This window comes from Opisthocomus hoazin, chromosome 4 (genome assembly GCF_030867145.1).
Source record: "Opisthocomus hoazin isolate bOpiHoa1 chromosome 4, bOpiHoa1.hap1, whole genome shotgun sequence".
NCBI lineage: Eukaryota > Metazoa > Chordata > Aves > Opisthocomiformes > Opisthocomidae > Opisthocomus > Opisthocomus hoazin.
In genome coordinates, this window is record NC_134417.1 from 19361304 (window position 1) to 19382426 (window position 21123).

The window sequence follows — 21123 nt, forward strand, 5'->3', positions numbered from 1 at the left end:
AACATTCAGTTTCTCTGATGCCTTTGTCACACCTGCACTGTTGTGTTTTTTTTAAGCAATGCAGCAGCTCTTTGGAAATGTGAATCATGAGCGTTAAATAAATCTTATGAAGTTCCAGTTGCTGCAAGATGAAATTTTAGGTTTTCTGGATCTGGAGAGCAGAATAATAAAAAGAATTTGAGGTTTCCTTAAAATAAGTTTATGTAAGAGCTGAAGATAAAGATGATGTTTCAAAATTTGTAACTGATGGAACAACCTTTTGAAACAGTGTCAAACCTGTTCTCCAATTCATGAAGTAAGTGTGGAGCAGTAGTTCTTAGGTCTACCAAGGGAACCAAGAGTATAACCATCCTTTGGCTCTAAAGAGTGCTCAAACTTAAAATATTTCTGTGTATCATTGCAAAGACCATAGCTGTGTGCACAGGTAGGATGTATGCACGGTTTCTATGGCCACACTGTCGTGCCAATGCAAATATGAAGCTTGCATAGGAAATTGTACTTGCCTGTGTCTGTTTTTTTGTGTCTACTGTTAGCTGCCTACCTGGTCAATTGAATCTCAGATTTCCTCTACGGAAACTGATAGCCAGAGTGACAAATGTAATTTGAACTACTTAGTTTGAAGTAGATAATGACCACGAAATATCTGTCTGATTCAAGAAGTTTCTGCCCCTAGAGTTTTTGTTGTAGCCTGATAACCTTTAGTGGCCTGAGCTCGACGAAGTATGTTAGTTCAGTTTGATAGCCAGCCTAAGTTTTTGACTCCAGAAACAAGCTGTGCATTGTCCTCCTGATTTCTTTTCAGCACGGCAAGTGATAGTGATGCTAGAACAGTAGCAATCTGCCAGTCCTTCTTTTCAGCTGGTCTGTGCAGGAACTTCGATAGCTGTTAAAAGAAAAGGCATATTTAACGATAAAAGTTTCATTTGTTTCAGTCAGTTGTAACAGCAAGTGCTAATATTTGTAAAATCATTTTTTGGGGCAAATGTCCCCTTAGGCAATTGACTGTGCGATTCTGTTGAAGGTGCATTAAAATGGCATAGATATCTATCTCATGAGGAGTAATCTAGTACTCTGAGCATGGACAGAGCTCTTACATGGGTTAGAGTCCAACACGGCTTGGCTCTATGAGCTCGTGCATAGTACTGCAGAACCCCTTTGCACCTGCGTTTGCTTAATAGTATTGCTCAGGCATGAAGGATGACACCATTATTGCCTTATTGCTAGATGCAGCTTTCCTGTGCATAAATATCTCAGCTGGAGATCAATGTGGAAGTTAATTCACTGGAGTCAGTACTCCTGGATTGTGCAGGGTACAGCCCTGACCCATTTCCCTCCCTTGTGGTAGACACTCTGCAATTTTGTCTTTACTTAAGGCATCCCCTCAAGGCACCTATGAAATCCCAGTTATTTTATAACAGAATTTGAAACATTGTCGGTCTGTTGAAGGTGAGGTCTAGTTTTCTCAGTATTTCTAATGTTTCTTCAGCAGTGGTCCACAAGAAAGTAATAGTATACAAGACTAGAGTAAGTGGTCCGCACCTAGCCTGCAAAACCATATTGCCTTGAAAAAGACTGGGTAAATCTGAAGCAAATCAATTGATTTATTTTAGTAACCTAGTAAGGTTTCAGTCAGTGCTTTTGCATTTCAAGCTGCCTGAAATGTGAGTATTTGATTTTCAAATGCCTGGCCATACCATGTAAAAGAGGCGTTATCAGAAGTGGGACTGATTTATTAATCTCAAAAAGGACATCCTAGAAAATGGCGAGGATGATAAAACCCCCTTACAGTGGATGCAACAACGTAAATGTGGTCCATGATATAAAAGGGTCTGGCTGATTACATGACTGCTGTGTGATACATAAAAATCCGGTAACGAAACACAGTCAGAAAAAACTTCCAGCAGGAGTGACAGAAGTCACTTTTCTGTCTTTGTATTTTCCTCTAGCAATCAGCCTTGAGATGCTTCAAGCGTCTGGCACTAGGCAGCAGAGGAGCAGATTTCTATCTATCTCCTCCAGTCTCTTGGAGACCTTTTTACCAAAATAACAGAAATCTGTATTTTTTCCAAAAAACATGGTTCCCGTAGCATTTACTCTGGAGGCTACCCTTCAGACACACCATGATGCCTTTGGCTGGCTAGTAGCGTGCTGGGCAAGTATATTTCCAGGGGAAAACCTGGGATTAACGGTATGGATTGTATGTGTAAAGTGGCAGGTATCTCCTGAGGTAGAGGGGTCTGCAAGCAGACGATATTTTTCTTCTTTCTAGCCATCACTGATCTCATCCTTACCCTAACGTACGTACAGGGAGATATTGGACAAATGCTTGTGCTGGTAGTGGTGCCAACAGCTGCCTATACTTTAACTAGCCTCAGGTTGTGTGCTGCTCGTGACTGGCCATACTCCGGTTCCTCCAGATGTTACAACCTAGGGTCCTTGTGGCAATGTGTTTTTGCTTGATGTAGCTGTGTGGTTACAGACTCTTGCAAAGCAAGGACTAGGAAAGGAATACTAGGCGTTAATCCTTTTCTACTTGGAGAAACTGCTCAAACCTCTGGAAGAGCTACCCTGAAAACTTTGTTCATAAGAGTATGAAAGAGAACATTTTCTTCAGAATATGGGACAAATGATGCGCAAAAAAAGTTGATGCAATTTTATTTTTAAATCTAGTTAGTTATTTGTTGAAAAGTGAATTGGTTACATTCATGTTTCTGTGAAATAAATCCGGCATCTTCGAGATCTATGTCTCCTAGTTACCTAGGAGCATTGAACTAATATTAGAAATGAAAAGTCCAAAAATACAGTATAAACATTTTACTCTAATTTGCTTTCATGTTTTCACACTTCTGACATCATCCTGTTTCCTGCTTTTGCAATGCAGTAAAGAAGGGAAGCCTAATCACCAGTTTTGTTTATTTTATAAAAGAAAGCAAAACAGAAATGTAGCATAGCCTTGGGAAATCCAGTCCTCCTTTATTGAGTATTGTTAGTTGTTATTATTAGAAGAGGAAACATTTCTTTTTTGCTTTGTGGGGCATTACTAATCTTTTTATTCAGATTTGTAGGTATAAAAATAACAGAAGCAACCAAGATGAAGTTTAAAACGAGCTGAAAAAATAATAGGCTAAGGGATCTTTGGGACTTTTAAGCTTCTCAACAAGGCACAGTATTGAAGTATGGAGACATCACCTTCAGAGGGGTTTTTTTTCGTGTAGGAAGAGGCATAAACAGGAATATGCAAGAAACACCGTTTTTTTCTTTCATGTGTGCGTTGTCAAATTGTTGGTAAAGACTGTAACTCTCCAGCTTTCTTCTCTTTTAGCCACATAATCAATGAGCTGATAGAAACAGAACGGGTTTATGTAGAAGAACTGCAAAATATAATAGAGGTAAGCAATTCTTCTGTAATGACTTCTGGTACTTAACCTCTGAGTCATCACTGAGGGTGCACATCCCTCACGGGCCGAGCGCTCTCCCCGCCTACCTCACGTGTAGAGCACACAGCCTCTGTCAGCAAGATAGCTCAGATGGAAAATGAGAAGGATGTTTTGAACATCTCTCCTCAGGGCTTGAAGGAAGAGGCACCTTTTCTGACCCCAGCCCATGGAATGATAAAAGTTGCATGGTTCTCAAAGTTATGGACAGAGGAATAGTTAATAATGTGCCTTTTAAAAATGTCTGCAGTAGGCTTCAGAAACAGCACCCTTGATTTCCATGAGGCCAGACACTAAATTTCTGTGAATGTAGGTTTGGAAAATGGCTGAGAAAAAGGAAAGATTCCTTTTCCTCTTCCCCCTCTTGTTTATTGTCCCATGTAGTGTCTGAACACAGAAAAGAGCCGCTCATACTGAAAATATAACTCTCGAGCTTTTGAAACTCATAGGATACCAGCATACTGTGTGTGTGTGTGGAGTCCGACTTCCCTAGTCTGTGGGAGGATGGAGGCTGAGCAGGGCTCAGTCATGCTTGTATTTGGGTGGGACCTGAAGGACTGGATAGTTTCTTTTTACAGCCGTGTGGTTGCTTCTTTATTGGATTTGTTCTGTGGGAGCTGACAGCTCTGATAATTGATATATTACTCTTGACTTTAAAATCTGCACTCAGAATGTTCTTCTCTCAAAGCTTCTATCACAGAAACACAATCCAGTTTCTACAAGAAACAACTAAATAATCAAGCCAAATACCACAGTTCAACGAATAAATCCAAACTAACCCTTTTGCAATGAAGCAATGTAGCAGAAAGATATGTGTCTATCAAACTTTACAGTTTCCATCCCTACATGACCAAAATGGCTTTTGAATCCTAGGGACATCATTTAATCTTTTTTGTTAATCCAGTAATCTGTCCATTTGTGATAAAAATGTGTTTGGACATCTATCAAGGGTAAAAGCTCTGGGGAACATTAGAAGCATCAGAAATCCATGGGAGCAACAAAGAGGCTGGCATAGGAGAAGCCTTGCTGTGCTCTGTTGAAAACAAACAGCATACAGACTTCAGGGCTTTTCAGTGTCTCAGAAACAGTATTTCTTCCCTGGTAAAAACAGCCTGGTTTTATTTTCCACTCTTCTCTGCAGGGGTATGCTTCACAAATGGACAATCCCAATTTAGTACATCTGATTCCATCTGCACTCCAGAACAAGAAAGAAATTCTGTTTGGGAACCTCCCAGAAATTTATGAATTCCACAACAGGTACGTGGGAACTGGCAGTTGTCCTACGCCCTTGGGTGCTACTGTCATTTCTACTCCCTTTATGTGGGGTGCTTTGCCGCACTCACACATACGCAGGCAGGAAGAGTCATCCTCGCTTTGCCTCTGCGTGTGTCCTATAAGACCCATGTATGGAGAACAGCTCTGAGATCATCTATTTTGGGTTTTTTTTGTGAAAGATGATACCGTTTTGTGCATTTAGTAGTGATTTCCCCTGGCATTATCCATTTTGAATGTCCCTTGTGGTGAGTATTTTACCACCTCCCTTGGTACACTGGTAGATGTCACAGGACTAAATCCTGATGTTCTTTCTCTGGCAAAACTCCTTTGTGAAGAAGTGTTCTTAGTGTTCAGTTTATTTGTCCTATATTTCTCTTATCACATCAGAAGACATGATATATTTGATAGCACTTTTCTTAAGGAATTTTATCCTTCATGTGATCATAAATCTTTCCAGAAGCTTTGTCCACACTGTGGACAAGGTGATCTAGTGCCTGTAACTACAGAATACTGATTATCAATGAGATTAAGTGCTTTTTGATCCCCTTTCAAAAATCAAAGCTTAGGGCTACTTTAAGTTTCCTGCTTTTCCTAGCCTTGATTAAGTCAAACTGGCTGTAGCCAAACTGAGAATTTAGGAATACTTTTGAATAATTAATACCCATAAGATGTAACAAATAGTTGAACAAAATTAATCAAAAAATCCCTCTTTTGCAAGTTTAATTATGCCAGAGTAGTTGATACGTAGTAGAAAAATTATTTTCCGGTTTATGTATTATTTTGAAAGAATGTGTCTTCCATTTGGAGAATGACATTCCCCTCCCTTTGCAAGCCTGGTCTTTCTTTCCCTAAAGGCTTAGTGCACTGGCTGCCACTGGAGAGGCCTTTGGACTACATCCCATATTTTCACTGCTTGCTGATTAAGCAACTGCATCTGACAGAGCTTTTCTGTCTTTTCTAGCTGTTCTGAAAAATCCTCCTACCCAGGTGGGAAGCAGGTGTTTGGGCTGCATGTTGGAAACAAATCTCAACAGCCAGAGGAACCAGATGTATCAGATGCTTGTCAGCAGATGAAAACATGATAATATTGGTGATTCAGGCAATCAGCTCTGAACCACATCCCATTTTTCTAAAATATATGTATATAATATTTTTCTTTGACTGTCACAAGTGTTACCTTCCCCATTGAATCCTCTTACTATGAAAATATGGGCTTTAAGCTGGATTTACGCAGAAGCTAGCACACAGTGTGAGTGGGATGTTACATTGCTGCTTGCTTTCCTTTCTTCCTCCCAGGATTTTCCTTAAGGAGATAGAAAATTGCATTGAAAACCCAGAGCTTCTTGCCCGATGTTTTTTGAAAAGAGTAAGTAAATCCTTTTTTGGGTTTATATGAATATCTATGGTCTTATCCTACAGTGTTTACAGATTTACTCCTATCCTTTCACTCTGATGGCTTTTGTGAATGAGGAAGACTCACATAGGCAGATATTCTCAAATGAAGCCACAGTTAACAAGTGCGTATTCTGAAATCTGAACCTTTACCTGATTTACTGAGAGGAGATGTTACCAGTGTTTTACCAATGTATTTTAAGCCCTGGTTAAAACAACATCACTGATCCAAATACTTGACATGCTTTTCATATCAGACAAATCTATACCAGCAGTCTCATGTATCCCAGACACCACCCTATTGTAAATAAGTGGAGAACAGTATCACAGCAAACTGCGCTGGGTGCAGACAGTACATCTGTTCCTTCCTTATCTTATCTCTCTTTTCTCTGCACCATTCAGGAGACTTACTCCCCTAGAACTGCTCCAGCAGAGTCTACCACCTTCCTTGTGTGGCGAAACCCCTCCAACTCCATAAGACTCTGTGAGGTTGATCCCTTTACTTGTTCCCATAATCCAACAACCAAGTGGGATCGTCCTCAGCTGCGTGCCGTGGTGAGGGCTAGCTGTCTGTTTGGCAGTAGAGTGAGCTCACTTTGTGAGAAAGCCCAAAGCCGACAGGCAGTGGTGGGTTTGATCAGACGCGTTTCTTCGCTTCCTGTGGCTTTCAGTGCCTAAGCTCTGCAACCCTCTCCTCCGAGAGCTCCCAGTCATGTCTCTCCCTCTCACCCCCCCCGCCCTCCCAGTTAACATGACTGTTAGTTCTGTTTCCTGTAACATAACAAAAGCTGCTTGTTTATATAGCATGCATTCGGAGGCCCTACTCAGAAGAAAAAACCTGTTTTGGTGGGTTGCTACCATTTGCATAGTCTGACAAAACTGCTTGAATAAGACTCTGAGTTTTGCATGGGAAATGGAAGAGGCATGAGAAATGGGAAAATCTGTCCTCTTCCCTGTAGTCAAAGGTACCTCCTGCTTCCATGAATACTGCATCTAGCATTTGCTGCTTTCCCAGGGTAGGTGTGGAATCTGCTTTGTTCAACAAGGTGCTGTATGAAATACAGGCAGATTTGGATGAAACATACATACCGCAGTTGTCAGAGGTGTTGAGCACCAGCACGTCTCTAAGATTTCAGTGGGAATTATGAACGTGTGATGTTTCTCAAGGGTAGGCCCCCAATTACAGACAGGTCAGGCTGAAGATCATCGTACGAGTGTAAATGTGATTATAAGTCTGCTGTACGATTTTCTGTTTAACAGCCAGCATTTAGAGCTGGAGTAAATGACACTAAGGAATACGGTGTTATCCTAAGACTCACATGCTGAGCAGGAAAATATTGTGGTGAAATCATTATGCAAAATAGGATGAACAGACTTTGAATATCCCTGGACTTGGAGCTAAAGAGAAATTCTTGATACAGAATTGATTCTGTAATTCTGCAGAAAGTTCAAATTCGATGTTTAAATATTGTAGCTTACGTCTTCATCTCTAAAAACAGCCCAACTCTCCTCACTATTCTGCCAATATGAAATCATCAGCACTAAAGATATAGTTCAGGTGTGAAGTGAAAGAAAATCAGTCACATTTGCTTGACAGTTTCTATGGCCTAGTCAAACAACACTAAGTATATTGAATAAGAGGTTAAAAGACGCATTTGATTTCTATTTCAAATTTCACACTAAGAAAGCAAAAGTCTCTCTCCTGAGGTGTCTCTGCTCACACAGTAGCACCTTTGATTCAAGAACTTGCCCTTATGTTCTGTTTTTAGAAGAACCCACATAAAGTCCAGAGATTTGTTGTTTCTGTTGGACTGCCTTTAGGAGGCACAAACAAAAGCCTGGTTGTGTGTTTGTGTCCCCATGATCTGGCAGCTTTTTATGTCTTCCTGCTGAGCAGAGGCTTCTGACTTGTCCCATGAGTTATGGCACGGGCGAAACTGAAACGGCTGCTGTTCAAGGTGATGACAAGTTCTGGGAGGAAACTTGCAATGTTGCAGATTTACTTCCCCATTTCTCCTTCTTTGTATGGATGTAACCATCCCGCCACAACATTGTGGTAGGCCTGTGATTAGAAACAGACTGATTTTTAGATTCACACTTGAAGAATATTACCCTGTCTGATCATGCTGGGACTTTTCAGCCCTGATTCCAGAGCTGGTTGAAAGCCTCCTGAGAGCTCCAGTGAGACACCCTGCGGCCTGAGTCCCTCCATCCTCTGCCAGTCATTCCTCTGCCACGTCCCCACACACTCTCCCACCTCCGCCAGTGCCACCTGGTCAGCTGTCACCATGGATGTGAACCCTTCTTCTCAGGTGATGACAGAAACAGTCTGTGCAGTCCCAGCCTATTTCTCCTAACTGGCTTCTCTCCTGGAACATGGTAGCAGAATCAGGTGGAAGGTGGAGCCAGAAATGCCCCTCTTGTCCTCCGTCCCACTTTGCCTGGCCTTGTTAGGGTATGATCTTCATGTGAACTAAATTACAAGTAAGCCAGCTCAACTTTGCCCACATGGCAGCTATTACACCATCACCAAGATGCTTGACCTTGCTTAGAGCTCTCTGTGGCAAGGACTGCACAGATGCTCGTAGAAGGGATGTGTGCCGAATGCCTTGCAGGATGGGTTTTCTAGTGCTTTGTCAGAAACAAGAGGGACGCTCTGAGCTGATCTGCCAAACACGGGGCTGGCAAGAAGGAAAGATTTCCGAGCCAGGGCAAGAATGCCCAGGAAGAAACAAAAGGTGTGTCAGGCTGCTTACCAACATGTGCCAGGTGAGGTGCTTGGCAGGAGTGACTCACTGTGGATTACCACTGTTTCCTTCTTCATATTACTAACCTTGGAAAAAGAGAATAATTTAACAGGAGCCAGCAGCTGGGGCCTTTGGTCATTTGGGGAGAAAGAAGCTTTTGGAAACGGAAGCTTTTAGAAGCTTTTAGAAGCTTTTTAGAATCCTTATCTGTGAAAGGATTGTAGCAGCTGGCCTGCAAGTTGGATTCAAAGACCTGAATTCTAATCTGAAGCAAAATTTATTCACAAATCAGCAGTCAAAAAAAATAGTTGGAACTGTGCGTATGTGCCATGGGCATGAGAGCTTACAAAGATCTCAGGATGCAAATCACCGTGGAAAGGAAAAGCGCTACAGGAGAGATGAGCATGGTGTAAAAGTACGAGTGAGAAATCAGAACCTCTGGATATGAAGAGAGCAATGTGTGGAACATTCAAGACTGGGATTTGAGTAATTAGGCAATTAATTATTTCTTGGCATTTTAGAGTCTGATCCTAGTAATTTAATCAGGAATTTCCTGTTCCTTACACTATGACAAATCTTAAAGCTGTATTTAAAGATGTAAGTATCTGCCTGAGTACGTGTTGCTGATTTAGGCATCAGTAGATTACATTGGCACAGGGTGGTTTCACTCTAAAAAATTACTACTAAATTGTTGATTATTGTACCTTTTCTTTAAATTTAAATTGTTACTTTTCTTTGAATAGTGCTCTTGACTGTTGCTGTCTCTGTTCTTCTTGCCCAGTCCAATTAGATTTCTGTGGGCCAAGAACAAATTGTAATGCTGGATTACACTTTGTTATTACTTTTAGTTTTGTGGGGTTTACCCCCTGCTAGCTTCCCTCCAAGGCAACATGTACAAACAATTCTATTTGTGTGAAGAATACTCCGTGCTTGTTTTGAAACAGCACCATTAATACTCTATGGAGTTGCAACAGAGGTTTTTGTATTGCATAAGCCTTAACGCAGGAAGGTGTTGGATGGCATAGCTCCGCTTCCACATGTGATTCATCAGGGTGACGCCGGTATAGGTCTGTAGAGGAAGACCACAGCAATACCGATTTCTTCTGGTAATTCTATACAAAAGAAAATGCTTTCCCCACACCAAGAGTATAGGCACTGTCTAGTGGGCCGAAAACAGAGGCAAGAGCCAGGAATTCCAGAGATTTAATTTTGGCTCTGTCTTTGATTCACTCAGGTCATGTCTACTAGGATAGGTGCAGACAAAGACGGAAAGGTCCCAGCTGGTCAGACACAGCCCAGAATTTGTAGGGCACTACTCCATGGCCGTGTGACTGCTGGGCTCCTGTGCCAACCTGGTGCACAGCTGGTGAGCCAAGAACCTGGTGGAGGAGCACCTCTCCATCTGTATCTACCCCTATGGCCTAGAAAGCTTAAAATACACCTCTGGGCTTTTGTAGAGACTGCCTTTGTTTTCACTGAAGTCAGTGAGATTTTTTTGCCATGGACTTGAGTAAGAACACCTGGAGTGTCATCAAAGGTAAATAGGGGTCAAGTCAATCCACCCACTTCCAGTCTGGGTAGGACAGAGTTTAAGCATTCCCCCTGCCTAGCTTAGGACTTCAACAAGACAAACTGGCCACTTGTGAATTAATCCTTGTACTACTGAGAGCCAACGCTTTTTTCTAAGTGTTTTGCACATGTAAACCTTGGCTAAGTGGTGAGTATTGTTAGCAATTGCCAGTCTGTGCTGGTACTGTTAAAAAATTTAAATTTTAATGGTTTTTTTTGTTTGTTTTCAAACCATCTCTTCTGCTCTCTGGAAAATAACAGTTTTGCAATTAGATTGTGTGTCTTCCAGTCTGCAGTCTCCTTGCTTTGTGCAAAAAATGAGAGAAAAAAAAAAATCTCACTTCCAGGTGTATTTAACTTTACAGGAGTAAAAAACAAGTTTGGTAGCTTTAGTATGTTTTTTACATACAGTGCTATCACCATGATTTAATTACTTCATGTGTTAGGATGGAAGGTAAGAAAAAGTGTAACTCAAGGCAGATGCTCCGTGGATTCTTTTTTCTTATCTTACTTAAACTCTCCTTTTCTTGCAGAAAGAGGACCTCCAAATATATGAAAAATACTGTCAGAATAAGCCAAGGTCTGAAGCTCTCTGGAGACAATGTGGAGACAGCATCTTTTTTCAGGTGGAATTTCACTGCAGACTAGCAGTGCAAGACTATCAAAGCTTGTTTTCCTTCTGTGTCTCTTCTTTCTTTAGAAAACTTAAAGAAATAGACGGACTTTTCTGCATGCTTCTTATACTGCGGGCAGGTGCTCAGCATGTGTCCAGGTGCTCTCTGGAGGAGGCTAGGTAGGGAGAGTAGCAAAGCAAATTCCCTGGACGGGAGCCTGACTCTTCAGGCTATACCCAAACCAAAGGAGTGCTGGCTTCTTTGCAAACCCCAGATGACTGCAAGCTCATGAGCCAGGCATGCCAGATTTTGACACTAAGTTGAACCTAAACATTAACTCTTGTTTAGATATATTTTCTTTCTGGCATAAGTAACTTGGAAATTCCGAGGCAGATGGAGCAAATTTCTCTCTCAATTAATTTGCAGACAAATAATCTTCAGATTACCAAATGATAATGGTGTTGGTGCCTTGCCTGTGCTTCGAGAAGCAATGGTGTTTTTCTTCTCTGTTGTCCTTTACAGGAATGTCAGCGTAAATTGGATCATAAGCTGTCACTGGATGCTTATCTCTTAAAGCCAGTCCAGAGAATCACCAAATACCAGTTGCTGTTAAAAGTAAGTTCTCCCTGACAGTACAAAAAATTCCATTGCATAGCTTGTTTTACTTGCAGAATTGCATATCAGCATCCTTTTCTGAAGGACTACCTGGAAAAAAAATCCTCTCGCTACTTCAACAAATAATTTGTAAAGCGAAGTTGTAAAATAGTAACAAACAGTCAAAGAAAGGACTTCTGATTCAGAATAAGTCTGGCTATTACTTCCCAGTACTTATATACTAAGCAATAGCAATATATAATTATACATACATATGGCTATGTATATATAAAGTAAGATATTTTATATAGTAAGTATTTTATTGTTGTCTTTTTTGTCTTATCTTTAAACGGAAACCGGATTTGGCTTTATTGGATCAGTCTTACAGTCTGGAAACAGGAACTGATGCTTTAAATCCTGCCTCTGACATCTGTGCCTGCTTAACAAAACTCTTTCAGCTCTCTGAACCTGATATTTTCCTGTGGTTGTGACTCAAGCCTTTCAGAAGGAGACACTCCCTTCTGGGGCTTCTGTTTTAAAGGCCCAACTGGGAGTAAATTGTCTGTAACTTTTCCGCGGGATGTATATGTGAACTTCCCTCTTGACTTGCTTGGAACTGTGAGTGCTCTATGCTTGAAATTCTGGTCTGAACTGGGCAACTGGAACTATATACTCTCAAACCAAGGACACTTTTTGAAGATGGTGGCTTGAATTTCTGTCTTTGTGTCCTCGGTTCTTAAAAATAGTATTTACTGACTTTCCTTATACAATGTCATGAAGCTCTTTTCAGTGGTGCCCAGTGACAAGACAAGGGGCAATGGGCACAAACTGAGGCACAGGAAGTTCCGTCTGAACACGAGGAAGAACTTCTTCCCTCTGAGGGTGACAGAGCACTGGAACAGGCTGCCCAGGGAGGTTGTGGAGTCTCCTTCTCTGGAGGTATTCAAGCCCCGCCTGGACAAGGTCCTGTGCAGCCTGCTGTAGGTGACCCTGCTTCGGCAGGAGGGTTGGACTAGATGACCCACAGAGGTCCCTTCCAACCCCTACTATTCTGTGATTCTGTGAAGGTGAATTACATGCTGTTCTCAAGCCTCTGGATTTAATATAGTGTTGTGTACTGTCATGAAAATTAGCATGAAATTTGCAATGAGCATTTTAGGCTGCAATTTTATTTGCTAATAGCGACTGTGGCACTGGTCAAATTGTGCCAATTTAAACCATGTGAGGATCTGGCTGGCCATCACTTGTGCAGTATTTCTGTGACCTGTTTATTGACCTTAGAGAAGACTGTAGAATCCAAATATTGAAAGGAGATATTAACAAGGATGCAACTTCACTGATTCCAGTAGACCTACATCAACATAATCCAGGTCTGAATTTGGCTGTTTCTTGAAACTGTTCTATGGCAAGGGAGAAAACGTCAAGGTCTTCAGAAGAGCAAGAGTAAACCAGATTCTGCTTTTTTACAATTTCAAATATGACTGTAAATAAAACCAAGATCAGATCAAGGAGTAAAATTCTCCGGCAAAACAGGTTGCAGCCATTGGGGTTGAAGCTGGTCAGACCAGTTTTGAGCTTAGCAACAACACATTGGCACGGACTTTTACTTTGTCAGGGATTATAAAATCTGTGAAGATGGTGCTCTCTTTCCCTGGGAGCAGGAACATTGAAAAGTGTAGGAAAATGGGACTCCGAAAAATTGGTAAGAAACAAGTGCCTAAGAATCTGTGTGCCTTGAGTGATGGGCAGACTAGTTTTAAATTCTGGGTCGCAATTATTGCAACCCTCAGGTTTCAATCAGTTTAGCTAACGTTATAAAGCAGCTTGTCCACTATACAGAGAGCAGGGATCCATCCTCATCCTAAAACTGTGCAATGGGAGCTATAGGAATGCACCCTGCTTTTACCTTCTAAGCCCTGGTCACCAAGCACTTGAGGAAAGACTGGTGCTGTTCAGAGTTTGCAAGAACTACCTTTCTGAGCCCTGTTTTACAGGAACACAAGTGCTTCAGCTTTTGGATTAAATGATTTCTGAACTCAAAATGTGGCTGAAAATGCTATGCCTGAATGAAAACCATGTGAATGGCCACCTCTGCTGAAGGGATCTAATTCTTACTGTAATAAAGATTACTAAAGGCTTGATTCATTCCTAGGTGTATTTCTGAAGCGTAGTTTCTGTTGACATTGTAGTTAGCATAACAAAACAAAACTAAACTCACTTACTGTACAGTTCTTAGTGAGGTGCTATTATTACAGGAATTTATTTCTTAGTTGCTTCACAGTTTGCATTTCTGAAGTGAAAATTGTATTCAGCCAAACACTTCTTTCATTCTATTGGTACGTATATGGGGCATGGACAAATCAATAATAATTAATAAAATGGTTATTTGGTTATGAATTCTGTCACTGGAGCTATTGTCTCTTTAACAAGCAATAAACTTCTTCTTTTGGCTGATTAATGGATGCAGATTCCAAGCATCAAAATCACAGGTCACTATACGTGACAGTAATCGGTTATCTTGCTACTTTTGATTACAGTCATCTTACTTTTTCTGTTTAATGGAGATTCTTGTCTTCTCACAACTGTGCCAACCATGCGTGGGTTTGTATCAGTTAACCTTTTCTTCCCTAGATGCTTTTAGCAAAGATACAGAGTCTGATTCTGATCTCGGGTGGATACTCATTGGCAGGAACTGCTTTCTATACAACAGATTGGGAAAAAAACAATCTGTGCACATGAATCGGGTTCAGGGCTCCTATGTAGGCAGAAGAGCAAGAAGCAAGGCAATTAATTTCATTTAAAATGAAGATTTTAGTGTCTTTCAGGATTTGTGTAAGTTACAACCATTGTTTACATGAAGAGAATTAAGTCCTGAGGTATGACTAGAACCTTTCAAGCAAAAGACACGTATAGACATAAGAAAAGTCATCCTTGTAAAGAGCTGTATTGGGCTGTGCAAGTAGTTGGCCCTAAATATTTGGAAATCCAAATAGGATCTGTGTATGTGAAGTGATTACAGAAATTGAGCCCTCAAAAGGTTTTGTTTCTTTGCTTTGGGCACATGCTCCTTAACCTGTCCAGAACTTTGTCTCTTGTTCCTTGTGCAAGGGTTGGAGGACGGAATAACTTCCCTTATTTCAAGCTGAATAAAATGCTTGATAAATTTTTGCTAGAGGTCAGCATTATTTTTGAAAATTACTGTCTCTGAGAAAAAGTTTTCAAATTTGCAGATGTAGATCTGTAGATTGTAGTGTAGAGGTAGAGAATAAGAGGTGGGGAAGATTTATAGTAATCTTGCCTATTCCCTCTGTCGTGTCCCCCCATCACCCCCCTTCCCCCCCAAAAAAAATTAACAGCTGAAAAACATGTCTTAGATTATTTAGATTAAAGAAGTCTCATTTGATTTCAGCAGAGTTTTGTGAGATGATTTGACCATAGCTCTACAAGCATCTACACAGAAAGATGCGGAATTTCGTTATTTGGCAAGAGGTTGCTAAGACCTGATGAGTGGAACGTCAAACCTGCCAAATTCGGACTAGAAATCAATTTATATTTTTAACAATGGTAATAAATACTTTGTGGAACAAATTGCAAAAGGAAATTGTGAGTTCTCTAACACCTGAAATCATTATATTAAGGTTGAGTTTCTTTTCTAGCAGATGTGGAGTTAAAAAACCCCTGTATGTAATTGTGACATGCAGAAGGTTCATTGTAAATATGTCAGAATGGTCCCGTCTCATATTAAATGAACCCATGAAACTTGAAAATGCCTAAAAGTTCAAAATGTTTGGTTTGTTGGGGTTTTTTTGTTTGTTTTTTTTTTTCTCCTACTTGTCATTCTGCTACTTGGTCTATGCAGCGCAAATTTTGTGGAGGATTGTCTTATGGTGGCTTCTGGAGTAAGAAGTTTTCAAGTAGTTTTCATATTGTTTTTTGATCAGGAAATGCTCAAGTGCAGCAAGAATTCAGAGGGAACTGCTGAATTGGAAGAAGCTCTGGCCACAGTTCTTGATATCATCAAGTCAGTAAATGACTCCATGCACCAGATAGCAATCACAGGATACGAGGTATTATTTGCTGTTGCTCTTACTCTGGTCTTGACCCATTCAATGTTCCTCTCGTCATGGACTGTGCTGTGCCCTTGGCTGGTACGCTTTGCAGGAGCCTGTGCTACCTTCTTGAAGGATGCCACTCAGTGGCATGTTGCCATGACCAAAAATACACGTCAGCATACCTCTCATGTGGAGGCGGGGGTGTGAATACGGGGAGGAAGTGGGACAAATGCACTCCTGCGTAATCACACCCAAAACTCATTTGTAGGTGAGAGGTAGCAAGTGTGACAGATGTGACCAGAAATTTGCTGAAACTTTGTGGCTGCTATGCAACTCAAGTGTTTGCAAATCCTATGCACTTAGGAAGGACAATTTGGCTTCCATTGAAAGTGGGTAATAGAATCCATGCCAGTGACCAGCAGACTCATTATCTGAAATGCAAAATAACAACCACAGTACAAACCAAAGGCCACAAATGTATATATCTCTCTGCTGAAGCTCCATGGGAGTCATATGACTTTCAAGAACTAGTGTTGCCTATGGAAAATGAGCCCTTAAGTGAGAAGTGGAAGCGATTGACACATAAAGGAGAAACACGTCTGGCAAAATGAGGCCTGAGGGTGATGTGATCGCCCGTTTTTGAAATAGCTGCAGGGAGAAAATGTCAAGAAAAAATGCTGTACTGAGAGCTGTGTTCAAAGAATTATTAGATCAGAATAAGAGTGTTTAGTCTGGACACCAGCAAAAGAATATTTTCTGCAGAATGTGACTTCCCAAGAAAGCGCTGAATTCTATAATGACTGCGTCTGGGTGGGAAGAGTTGGTCTGTGTTTTTCAGGGTGGAGTGGCTTCAGGAGTTTTAATTTCTATAGTTCTCCCTTTTGTGCAGGTCCATCTGCATCTGGTAGCTGAGGAAACCATGCCCTCTGTCAGCATTATTTTATAAATGAATTTAACTGCTTGCTCGGCTGTGTGTCATAGATCCCCTGCTGTATTCAGGTGGAGACGCTCCTGTGGATTGTGCATTACCTTTGAAATGAGAATATGAGTTCTTACCCTGAAGTAGCTCTACTGGGTTGAATGCAAAGCAGTGGCCACCTTGTTATACTAGTAAACACATGGACTAGCTGTAGTGCCTGTGGATCACAGAAACACCACAGGTCCTAAGCATAACTTAGGTCTGCCAAACTTACGTAAAGCATACACTTTACCCCAGCCTTCTGCGCAGCTATGAGCTACACCTACTATGAATTGATCAGGGGCTCTGCACTGTACATCTTTGCACCAAGAATGGAGTTTAGATTAAGAACATAGCATGAAGTTTTCCTGCTTCATTTAGATTAGCAGTATTTTTTTTAATATGATTTCCATCTAATTTTTAGTATTTCCAAGTTTTGTCAAGGTAGGAGAAACGTACTATGTTCAGGTTTGTTGGCTGAACAGGAATAGTTCATTAGCTTTTTAACGTCTCCAACATACAAGGTCAAATCTCGCATCTGATTGTTTCTGCCATTGAAAGTTCTTAAAGAACTCTTTACTAATATCTCTTCTGGTGGAGCAGAAACGCTAGGTATTTTTGAATCTTCACTGAGCAAATCTTAATTTCAGTAACACAAAAGAAAACACAGGTCTTAAAATGAAATATACTTTTATACTTGTGTAATTGGATGTAAAAATGTATTGTCAGCTATACATTTTAATTAAATGTAGAGAGAGAAGCCAACAGTTTAAAGTGACTCACTAGAGATGAGGATTTATCCAAATATATTTAACTGCTATTGGTAAAGCCCTTGAGACTTCTAAAGCTAAATTGTAAAATAATTTTAATTCTGTATGTTTTATTCCTATTTGTATTTCCTGAGAATGAAAACAAAACTGGTTCACTTTAGTGGTCAGTTTTCGTTTTAGTTTTCCTACTCTTGGGAAGCTGGCTTTTTTTCATTTAAAGCCAGTGGCAAAGCTTGTGTTCACTTTTCCATCACAGTAGACAAACTTTCCCTTCTAGTACTTCTGTTTTATGAAAAGCTTTTCCTGGAGCATTATGTTCATAACTCAAGACACATCTCTGCTGCTTTTGGGTTTCTCCAGGCTTTCTTTTATGGACTTTCTAGGGATAAGTGTCTTTGTCCTGGTGCCACTGTTCTCAGCACCCAGGGTGCTTTTGCTTGACTTGGCTTTGTGAATCGCTGATTGCAGTGACAGCCTGCTGGCTCCTCCTGGGGTCTCCAGCAACTTCTGCACAAACTGGTAACTTGCACATTTGTCATGTTTTAACCTGGCAGCCGGCAACTAAGCACCAGGCAGCTGCTCGGTTACCCTTCCCCTGCCCGCCCCCCCCCCACCAGGATGACAAGGAGAAATGGGCAAAAGATAAAACTTGTGCATTGAGATAAAGACAGTTTAATAAGATGACAAAGGAAATACTAATACTAACCATAGTAATAATAATAATAATGAATATGCAAAACAAACTATACACAATACAATTTTATTACTGCCTGATGACCAATTCGCAGCCAGTCCCTGAGCAGCGATTGTGGAACCCGTGGGTTTCCCGGAGCTCATGAATTTTGCAAATTTTGTGGAACTCCTCCAAAAACCTGAACTCATGGAAAAAAGTTTGAACTCCTGGACAAGAGAGGATCCAAACTCCCAGAAAAGAGTATTGAAAAAAAAGGATTCCTGCCCACCAGCCAACACCCATTTATAAACTGAGCACAATATCTATGGTACAGAATATTTCCACTGGCCAGCTTGGGCTGCCTGGCTGTGCTCCTTCCCAGCTCCTGTGCACCTGCTCATCAGCTGAACATGAGAAACTGAAGAAAGTCCTTGATTTCTTAGCAACAACTGAAAACATCAGTGTTATCAACATTCTTCTGGTATGAAGTCCAAAACACAGCGGCTACTGGGAACAAAATTAATTCTGTTCCAGCTGAAACCAGGACAACATTGCTGAACAAGTAACCTTGTTCAACAGTTTCTCTTTTGAAGCAATCAAGTCTTCATTTGTATTTGTAGGAAAGGTAGGACTGTTTCTGTCTGTTTTTTTTGGAATTGAGCCCATTTGTTTTCTGTAGTCAGTCTTTTACAGCCTTCTACATGTCAGGAGAAAGAGCTTGTGAAAGCTTCTCTAAACCGTTCTGGGTATGGCTATGAGATGTCTCAGAGATTAATTTTGGAAAGCCTCTTTAAAGCCTGCATATTATCGTTGCAGACTTTACTCATGTTGACTGATCCTGGGAAGCTCACGGTTACAGCACGTCTTTTCCCCACTTTCCACTCTTTCTGACTAATCCCCAAAGAGAAAGGCAGCTTTCCTCATGTTTTTCCCAGTTTAAGTGTATGTAGTTACAGCAACTTTACAAAAATTTAATTTTAAACAGTTCTGTAAGCAATGGGCAGAGGAGCTTCTCCAAGAAAGGTAACCTATTACCCTGGGCAGAAGGGATCTATCCAGATGCCTGTCCATTAAAGAGGTCACCCTTTTGCCTATTCCTTCCTTTCTAGTCACAATGCAGTTTTGTAGTCAGGAATTCAACGGAGTGTTCTGGTTCCTTTTCAGCTTCTACTTTTGAATTTGCCAGCCTTCCATGAAATGCCAGGTAGTAGCTCCAAGGACTAGATTTTTGCCTCGGCTTTGTTAGCTGAACTGAAAGGCAGGACAATGTGGAACACAGCTGCTGTGTAGCCTAATGCTGACAGCATTCCTGACATGGTTTGCTACGTTATTATTAAGTGGAATGAAAGTGTGAAAAAGGATGAACCCAACACTTTCTTCTCCCTGTTCCACCTATCCCAGCTGCTCAGCTGTGATGCCAAATAAACACCTCCCGTAGCTCATGAAACCACACCCCACCTTGTGGAGTTTTTCCCACACAGAGGTGATAGAAATACTTGAACAGAACACCTCTCAGAGAAGATACTATGTCAGCAGAAAAGCAGGTTTTGTGGCAGCTGATGAACGCTCCTAATTGCACAGGATGTTCTGCTTTGTGGACCTGTGCACATGCAGGCTTCAGAAGCTGAACTCTTGTGAGAGAAATTGCCAACATGTGAGTTTGGCATTGGTTTTGGGTTGTGTGTGGGGTTTTTTTTTTTGATTTTTTTTTTTTTTTTTTTTTAAATTTTTAGGCAAAGCCACAAAAAAAAAAACCACTAGAGTAAAGCTTGGAGAGCAGAAGTTTTAGAGATGTTTCTTACTATCATCACAACATTTGTATAAAATCTGGCCTGGGTAGTTTGTCTGTGAGTTATGCAGCACTTAAGCCATTCACATGTGTATCTCATGTTTCATGAACATGAGATACAGTGTGTTGTTCTAACGGGGGATAATTATATTTGAGATAGTGAGCGAATCCTCCAGTTTAAATAAACATCCTTTAGGACAAAATCTTGCTGTCCACTAGAACAGTTTACCGGAAACAGTGTCATCCTCTCTATTTGTTGCTCACTCTGAAGAGAGAGTCCAGGGCCCTAATATTCAAAGTCTGTTGTGGGATTGCTGCAGACTGCCAGCCCTGTCCATGCTCTTGCTCTCTGCAGCAGTGGCCTCCCACTTCACTTGTTGTAATCCTGATCCTAGATCCAAGATTGAAGAGATGATCCTATCACAAGAGTTGAACTGAAGTTCTGGATCTCAGTGCCATATCGAACAGTGCCTGGAGTGACCCGAGCCTCTCGCCATCATCAGAACTATGTGGAAAAGATGTTTGGGGTTTTTATTTAACTTTACATGTCATCAATATGCTTTTATTACGTATTGGAGATGAGAGAATGTTATAGAAATTACTGAGGGTTTTTGAATGCTTTGGAGAATCTAATAATACCCTGATACGGAGTGGAAAAGTACCTAATCAAACTCTGGTTTTGCAGTTGTGTCTAGGGTAGGGGACGGGGAGTGAGAGGGAGAACAGGTTGCAATCTGTAGTTTAAGAAATCAGACATTCCCACTTGGAGCCAGCGTCCTCAGCTTATAATCAACAGAACATACAGATGTTGAAAATAAGTACTTTACTAATGCACTGAGCTTATTCTCTCAATTTATTATACAAAGCACTCCTAGAAAAACTTGTTGCTAGGATAATTATGATTATCATTATTTGTTGAAGACAATTACAATATAGATGTTGCCATGTCCTCTATTCACACATTGCTACACTCTTTAGTACTGAACTGTGCTGTAAATGTTTGTGCTGGTGGCATCTGAGACAAATATTTATATCAGTTGAAGTATTTACCCATCAGTAGTCCTCAGACAAGGGTGTTAACTTAGAAAGGTCTGGTTCCTGCTTGGTTTCACTTTCCTTTGGGTACTTCTATGGCTCTTTGGTGCGTTTACTCCCTCTTTGCCCAAGGCTGCGCAGCATTGCATAGTTTGCAGATGGTGAGTCAAGAAACTACTGACAAAGCTTTTAAAGACTATTTTGCTATTGGCGAGAATTAC

The 21123-nt window shown here is 40.9% G+C and overlaps 1 protein-coding gene across 11 annotated transcripts in view; it reads left to right on the forward strand.

Moving 5' to 3' along the window:
• Nucleotides 1-21123, forward strand: part of MCF2L2 (MCF.2 cell line derived transforming sequence-like 2) — a 191141-nt gene that overhangs the window by 138234 nt on the left and 31784 nt on the right. For all 11 annotated transcript variants that reach the window (XM_075418242.1, XM_075418241.1, XM_075418245.1 and 8 more), the window contains 6 exons: nucleotides 3323-3389; nucleotides 4576-4691; nucleotides 6006-6075; nucleotides 10951-11043; nucleotides 11554-11646; nucleotides 15567-15692. In XM_075418242.1, the coding sequence (XP_075274357.1) occupies nucleotides 3323-3389; nucleotides 4576-4691; nucleotides 6006-6075; nucleotides 10951-11043; nucleotides 11554-11646; nucleotides 15567-15692 (565 nt within the window). The remainder of the gene's footprint in view (nucleotides 1-3322; nucleotides 3390-4575; nucleotides 4692-6005; nucleotides 6076-10950; nucleotides 11044-11553; nucleotides 11647-15566; nucleotides 15693-21123) is intronic.